The following is an 8,392-nucleotide window of genomic DNA, read 5'->3' on the forward strand; positions in this document are numbered from 1 at the left end:
AGCTCCGCCATTGTATCTGTGTATATATATATATGTATATATATGTGTGTGTGTGTGTGTATTTAAAAAAATGTGAATACATACTATAAGATAAACATATGAACTTGAATTGCAACTACCATCATATCATCCGCATTCTCAGATTGTTCATTGTCGGACTCAGACTCCCCACCATTAATTTCTAAGTAAGTTGGCTCTTCCATTGGTTCAATCATTAGTAATTTTCCTTGCTTGCATTGATGTCCTCTGTGCCACTTCTCATCACAATGCCAACAAGCCCTTTAGTTGATAATTGCTTGAGTTCTTCTTGTGTCAACTGAGTAACGAGAGGTTTTTGAAATGAATTTGGAGCACCGGTACTTCCAATAGTCATCTTGTTTACTACTTTGGTTATTTTGCGATTTTCCTCACCAAGCCTTTCCTCTTGTACTCTTGCAATTGAAAATGCAACAGTGATTGTCCTTGGCCGTTGGGCCTTGACTTTCAAGTCAAATCTCTGACCGAAGTCCCTCAATGAAAGTCCCCACCAACTGTTTTTCAGACCACCCCCGAGTTTGGTTGTAGAGGTGCTCAAAGCGGCTTTGATATCCACTCACAATAGATCTTTGTCAAATCTTTGTGAGTTCTTCGTCTACATTATCATCTTTGTCAAATCTTTGTGAGCTCTTCGTCTACATTATCATATGCTGAAGGACTAAATCAGATAAGAAGTCCCTCCACAAATTCATCACATGTTGTTTCTCCACTACAAGCTACTAACCAGTCAAACCATTGTATGACATCTTCATTAAGACTGATTGATGCTATCCCCACCTTCGAATCAACATGTGTGTGGTCATATTTGAAAAAGTGCTCTGCTCTAGAAATCCATCCGGATGGATCTTTATCATCCTAGCACGGAAACTCCAATTTCATATGTGGAGCTCCATACTCTTACTCCCTTTGCAATCGATGTTCGAGTGACTCTATTTTTGTTTGACCTAGAGTGCACACCTCAGCTATCTTGGGCTTCTGCCATTAATTCCCTCAATTGTTTCTCAATCTTTGAAATAATTCTTGATTCAAAAGAATCCTCGTCTATTAGAACATTGCTAGTGACAACCATGATGTATTAACTTAAGTCGGTAATAGTAAGCTCTCTCTTCTTACTACGAGTAAAAGGCATAAACTTCTTCTTTGTTTTTTTTTTTTTTTTTTTAATTTCTTTTATTTTATTTTATTTTTGCCTTTAGGCTGAATAAGATATGCTCAGAATACAATAAGCTTGAAAGTGCTAACTTAACACTGTTACCAAACAGTCAGAACTTCCAACACTAAATCAGAATAAGATAATCCTCACAGTGGAAGAAGCTTACCCGTGCACTGGAATAGAGATTTCCACCAAGTGCTGCAACCAAACAGCCCCCTTCTTCCCCAAAAATAAACACGCACAAAGCAAAATTTCAGAGCAAAAAGTTCCAGAAAATTTTGCACCTCCCACAGCCGCTCACGGGAACACACAGGAATCAGCAACCGCTGTACCACCGGAACAGCGCTGAACATCTACCACCCACGTTGACGGCGATCCACTCACGCTCAGTACGGTTGCGCAACAGCCCACTGCCGCACAATCAGCACCACACACGGCACTCCAAAATCGCCCAAGAAAGCACTGCTCTGATTCCAGATGGTGAGAACCATAGTTCTTATCCTCTTCGAGGGGGTCTAGCCTCCACAATTTGCTTATAGCAATTGATTGAAAATTGTTATTCAATGATAAGCCTAAGGGCACTTACATTGCTTTTTATAGAGTAGAAAATAAACCTAATCTTAGTAGGAAAGGATTAATTAGTTAATAATAATGTGAAGTAGAGGGTTCGTAACAACAAATTACGTGTTTGATGTTCTCTATTTTCTAGGGTTTCCCAATAGGCATTTATGTTTAACCTGTATACTTTTGTTTGTTATTGCTTTTGGTTTTGTTTGGTTTCAAAGCAATTTTTATCACAAGTTTGTGAGATCTTAAGAAAGAGTTGGAACAGGTAGGATACAACTTCGTACTAAATTTCTTAGTCATGATGCATCTATTAGTAATGATTGTAAACGTTTTTACTAAATTCATGTCTATGCCTAAAAAAATTAGTACTATGTTCGTCGCCATTAACTGTCCTATCTTTTATTAATGCACCATGTTGTGTGGCTAAAACCTCTTGCTTTAAAATTATGACCTCTGATTAAATGATGTCATGGCACGGCCACTGCTCGAGATTGCTAGATTAGTGATCGATCATAGAACCGGTATATTTTATGGGCTAGATTATGTTCTGGGTTTACAAATATTGCCCCAACCCCTGCTGACAACTCTTTTGAACACCATGGACAGAGGCTAAAATTAAAGAAGATCATTGATGTCGCGATGACAAAGTATACACACCTGAATGCCTACAATAATGTCGGATCTGGTCTCAATAACTATATTGAGCAATGCATTTATGAGAAGCTCTCTGATTTGCGTACCCCCAATCACCCTACCTATGCTTTGGTACCACTCTCTTTTTCTTATCTCTTGCTCTTTAGCTGTTCTATGATGACTTTTTGATGTCCTAACTTTACGTGTGAATTTGTGTAGATGATACGGAGGGCGATTGAACAATTGAATGAGGAAAAGGGCTCAACTGAGGAAGCAATATCAAAGTTTATTAAGGAAGATGTTGAGGATTTGCCACTGGCTCATGCAAGTTTTTTGAGTCATCATTTGAACAAACTTAGTGAGAGTGGAGAGATTGTTAAAGCTTTTGGAAACCGTTATATGGTTCCTGTTGAAAGCACTAATTCTCTTCTTAATAGGGAGGAGGGAAATGTCCATCGAACTGAAGATAGAGTCGAAGCAATAGAAGAACAAAAGCCTGCAGAAGAGCAAAGTGAACAAGACCCACAGGTCAATGGAACTGAAGATCTAACGCAAGTGGCAGAACTTGTTGAAGTGCTTGAGGAACAAATAGAACAAGTGCAACAACTTGAAGTGATAGAAAAACACAATGAAGCAAAAGAACACAAAGTTGAATTCATTGAAGAAAAATATCAAGAACAAAGAGGTGACTCAATTGAGAAACCATATCCATCTCAAAAGCAGCAAAATAAAGAGCAAGATGAAGTGAGTTCACAACAAGGTCAAACACAAAGGCATGAAATTGCAGTTATTGTGGAAGAGCCTAGTGGAGCAGAAGAGAAAAATAAAGTGACTGGAGAACAAATTCAAGAAAAACGAGTGGATGGTACAATTCTAGATCCTTGTCTAACAAAGAAACAGCAAATCGAAGTGCTTAAGGATCAGAATCTGCCACACGATCACCAAATTGAAGATGTTAAAAAACAGATTCAGTTACAAGAACAAATTCTACTGATTGAAAAGCTGATTGAACTACAAGGGGAAAAGAATGAAGTGATTGAGAAACAAATTAACCCACCAACTGAAGTGAGGAGCAAGATTATTGGCCTTAGGTTTGCCCCTTTCTAGTTACTATTATTATTTTTTATCTTTATTGTGCCCTTTTCCTTTTATTATTGATCTCACATGCACTCCTTTTCTTGTTTAATTAACAGTGATCTGCAGTTTTATAAGAAGCCAGAGAAAGATGAAGCTATTGTGACAACCCAGAGCTCTTCTCTTACAAGCCAGAGATTGAAAAATGATGGCTCATTACTTCCAGTAAAGGTGGATATTAAAGATGTTCATTTCAACAATGTGATGATCTCTTTCAATTCATTTTATAAAAAAATTGTTTTTACTTATTACTCTCTGAATGATAGGATAAGTGTGTAGAATTGCTGAAGAGGACCAAGAAGATTGAGGAAAAACTGATGGATATTATTAGCTCATCATGTACAGGGGAGGTGTCAAAGCATGACACTCTAAAACCTTCCATAGAAGAACAAGAGAAAAAAAATCTTAAGAAGCCTGAGCAGACGCAACAAAAAAAGCAAGTAAAACTTTGCGGTCAGCATGAGGCTCGAGGATGCCATCCTGAACCAACTGGGGCCTCCTCTGGTGTGCTAAAAAATTCAGGAGAGCTTGACGATGAGCAACAGCAAGAGCATGAGAATTCGGAGATAGGATTAGAACTTGGTTTAAAGGAAATGGAAACAAAAAATATTGGGCAAGAGGCATCCATATCAAAAAATTCTCTCAACATGGACTCAAGGCAGCTTGAGATGAAGCAACTGGACTTTGCTGAAGGCCGTCCAGAACTTTGCAGCAACCTGAAGCTATTGGAATCTTTGCCAGTTATGAGTTCTCTTGAGGTACCCTCAGAGTCACGTGCACTTGAGCTGGAGAAGAAACCAGAGCTTCCATATTCAGAAAGTGCTCTACAGCTCAAATCATCCAGAGTGGAGCCATCAGCTCAAAAGGAGCAGCAGCAGAAAACTACTCTTTGTGGCAAGGCAAAGGCACATGAATACCAGGTAATAACGATGAAGCTTTGCCTAATTTCTTTGCAATCAGCTATTTTTTATCAATACAAGTGTAGCAAAAGCCATAGGATAGAAATCTTCAAAGAATGCTAAAAATGATAAGCATGTTAATATGCCTATTATGATGTTTATTCCACGGATCTCTAGCAGCTTGAGCAAGAGCGGTGTTATTGTAGCAAAAAGGGAAAATGGTATTTTTGTCAAAAACTGCATATCATGCCATAGTCTTTGCCCTAGGAAATTTAGAGATCAATTAAGTTGAAATATCAACCCCCCAACATCCTCTTTTTTGCAAGTAGGTTCTTTGTCTCCATGTTTCTGCCTGCTGCATGATGTAAAATGTACTGGTAAATGATTTAAAATAAGTCATCTTTTGCAAATTTTATGGTGATTAGACCCTGTTATTTCTCTATCTTATACTACTCCTTAAATGTTGCTTCTGTATTATGTGTCCAAGCGTTTGTAAACAAATATGAGAATACTACTAATTTTTCCATCAATCACGTTGGTTCTAGTAGATTTGACTTCCATTGCTTATTACTGTGTTGAAGGTACCAAAGCAATCATATAAACTTCGTGTTAAGTGACCACAATTTAGTTGATCAAAAGTGATTTAGTGATTAGTTATCATGATTTTCTTGTTCTTTTTGCCCCTACTACCTAGGTGGCTTATGTTGTGTACTCCATGTGTATAAAGAAACGCCTTACTCTATTTTATGATATTTTGATTAATTATAAAAAAAAAATTAATCAAAAGTGGTTACCACTAATCCCCAAGGATTGGTAAGAAAATAATTATATATTTTTTTGTACGGATCAATGAGTGTTTAAGACTCCATATGGCAAGGCATAATCGGTGAGGCATAGTAGTGTGTAAGCTTTTCGAAATTTGAATTTTTAATATTATAAAATATTTAAATAAAGAACTATTAAAAAAATTAATAAATAACAAATACGATCATGAAAGAATAAGTAGTATGCTGTAAAATCTATTTAACATATTTTAAGAGGTTCCTACAGTTAATTGCATTAGAATTACACCATCAATAACTTATAATATGTTTGAGGAGCGTATGCAGGAAATCAATTTGTTACTGGATTTATCTTGTGGGAATAAAAATTGTGATATACGAGCTCTCCACGAACTCATGGAATCTAGATTTTGTTTTTGGTGGTTTGGGATATTAATAGTTGAAAGGAAGAAGTGGCTTTATTTTATTAATCTTTGATAAACCACCCCAATGAAGTTAACCAGAGCATTTTAAGATATTTTGCCTCCTTTTATGCTTTTTGTATGGTCTATATATATATTTTTACTAAATATGTTAATTAAAGGAAAAAGACTAAACTAAACCTTGCCACTAAGGCTTAGGCCTTTGAGGACTCCCCATAAAATATGAATGCTATGTTATCAAGTTTTAGTGACGTCCCCCAGGCCTCTGTAGTGGATGGTGTTATATACAAATTCGGCAACTAATTAATAAATTAAGTTACCCTAATGCATGGGCTTGTTATTGGATACTAGAATACAAGATAGAGTAGAATCTCAAAAATAATGAATTTTCTCTTTACAATTTGTCGATTAAAATTTCAAGCTTATGGAATCCTAGAAGCCTGGGCTGGAGAAGCAACTCGAATTTAGTAATTAATTTATATGGTGGATGTGGAAACTTGAAGATATCAATAACTAGCTTGTAACCCTTAAATTGCAAGGATATGTTTTTTAAGAATTTTAAATTTTATATAAAACTGTGTAGTTATTTGGATATTAAAATTTCTCATCTTGGTTATAAAACTAATTAAATTAAGCGACCAACTGTAAAAAGCACTATACGCAGAAATGTGTGGTTGTGCGTATGTCTGTTTTACAATCCAAATATAATTTGATAGACCAACCAATATTAATCTCTAAGCTACATCAATACAATGTTGAAGAACTTAAACAAAGCAATCCAAAAGTTATGCATTAATAATTGATTATGACTAATTGAAACCAATTTAACTCAATTCATGGTAAGATTGGATGATAGCTCTAAGCAATGGTTTTTTCACAACTTTTTTGAATTTTTAGATCTTTCGAATTCACATTGTAATTCTTCGGGAATACCTTTGGTAAACTCCCTATGCCCCCTTTTTGGCATTAAGATTCTTGACTTGTCCAAAAACAAAATAGATACCAAATTAGAAATTGAATTTTCAACTCAATATTGGCAGGAACAGCTGAAGTGTCAGGGCCAGGGAAGGCAAGTACACCCTCCTCGATCCCAAGGTGTTTCCCAACTTGAACTTTCTGAAAAAGATACCATTATGGAATCGTTTTCCTCAAAAAATCAGTATGAGCAACTGCAGCAATTCAAGCGTAAAGGCCGAGGGAGGACTTCAAAGTTAAAGCCAGATTGGCATATGGCTATTGCGGAATCACTGCCCTCAGATGATCAGCGTCATCATGAGCAACCGCTGCCAAAGCATCGAGGCTGGGGGAGGCCTCCTAAATCGAAGGAAGATATAGATCCACCTATTGCTCATCAGAATCTAAATGGACACCAAAAAGAAGGGTGTGAGAGCCAGGGGAGACATCCTATTCCTACACCCAAGAGAAAGGCAGACACAATTTTGCAAGAGTCAATACCCTTGGATCACCAGAATCATAATGAATTGCAGCTGCAGCAGCCTGGTAAACGGAGTCGGGGGAGGCCTCCTAGACCAAAACCAGTTTTAGTTACAACCATGGAGGCATTATTGCCTTCACAGCAGCAGGAGCAACCCCAACGTCGAGGACAGGGGAGGCCTCCTAAAAGGAAGTTGTTTACAGACAGAATGATGGGAGAGCCATTGACCTCAGAGAGCCAACTGCAGCAACCGAAACCCCGGGGCCGGGGAAGGCCTCCAAAAGTGGACCAACAGTAACTTAAATGTTCTGTTTGTAGTAGCACTAGCATTATAAGGTGGCAATTTTTATAGTAGGGTTGATACTTGATTGGTTATTTGTTTTTGTAGAATCGTGCAAATAAGTTTCAATCTTTTTTGGTGCAGATGTATATAACGAAATCCACTCTTCATTTCTTTACATCTCTGGAATGGCGACTTTGTGCAATGAAGTCTTTGATGGGTTCAACTGCCATTTGTTTAACCTACAGAGAGATTATTTACATGTATGAATTAAATAAGTTTTGCTTAGTTTCCTGAAATTGTACTCTTTTTCTTTCCTGCTATAGTTTTATGCCTGATGCTTCTGCTCTGGTCATTTGGTTAATAGAGAGATTGATAATTTCATTGGCTTTGCTATTTGTTTACCCACAATAGAGGAAGAAATTATCAAAATAAAGAAATTTCTTCTTTTCCGATTCAAGAAGAAAGTGCTAACCGATCAATAAATCTGCATGTTTTGCAACTGCAGCTGTTTCTCCCATAATATATAATATATTTATTTGGTTGCTTCTTTGACCGTTTAACTTTTTGTTTGATAACCCAAGTTTTTTATTTTTGACATATTCGTACAAGAGGGGGGGAGAGAAATTCGAACTAGTAACCTCTACTTCATTAGGCGTGGTCCTAGCTGATTAAGCTATCTTTTAAAGACGATAACCCAAGTTTTTTAAAACCTCTTGCAAGGTTACAAATGTAAAAATATTAATAAAACCAGCAACACCATATTTAAAAGAAAAGTGAAAAGTCCAAAACATTGTATTTAAAAGGTGAGTAATGATACACATACTTTCACTTTTTTATATCAATTTTTTCGTACTCATATATTGCTTTTAAAACTACTATTAAATTTGTAATAGATCTTTATTAGATTTTAATCTAATGGTGATTTTAAAAGCCACCTATAAATGTAAGGAAGTAGGTGTAAGAAAGTGGAAGTATAAATAGCATTACTCCAGTTGCTTCCCCCAGGTACAAAATTTGAAACTCTCTATGTTGATTATTAGTTATTACA

The 8,392-nt window shown here is 36.5% G+C and overlaps 1 protein-coding gene across 3 annotated transcripts; it reads left to right on the forward strand.

The window, feature by feature from the left end:
* Positions 1-1,466: 1,466 nt before the first annotated feature.
* On the forward strand, positions 1,467-7,519 carry LOC132162662 (uncharacterized). 3 transcript variants are annotated; one of them, XM_059572947.1, is made up of 7 exons: positions 1,467-1,669; positions 2,363-2,521; positions 2,609-3,480; positions 3,583-3,694; positions 3,790-4,443; positions 6,667-7,397; positions 7,486-7,519. In XM_059572947.1, the coding sequence occupies exons 1-6, from the start codon at positions 1,667-1,669 to the stop codon at positions 7,357-7,359; spliced, it is 2,493 nt and encodes an 830-aa protein (XP_059428930.1). In that variant the 5' UTR covers positions 1,467-1,666; the 3' UTR covers positions 7,360-7,397; positions 7,486-7,519. The 3 variants fall into 3 exon arrangements, with proteins under 3 accessions (XP_059428930.1, XP_059428929.1, XP_059428931.1); XM_059572946.1 differs by having other exon boundaries at positions 6,667-7,519; XM_059572948.1 differs by having other exon boundaries at positions 6,673-7,519.
* The last annotated feature ends 873 nt before the right edge of the window (positions 7,520-8,392 follow it).

The sequence above is a fragment of the Corylus avellana genome, chromosome ca9 (assembly GCF_901000735.1).
Source record: "Corylus avellana chromosome ca9, CavTom2PMs-1.0".
Taxonomy (NCBI): domain Eukaryota; kingdom Viridiplantae; phylum Streptophyta; class Magnoliopsida; order Fagales; family Betulaceae; genus Corylus; species Corylus avellana.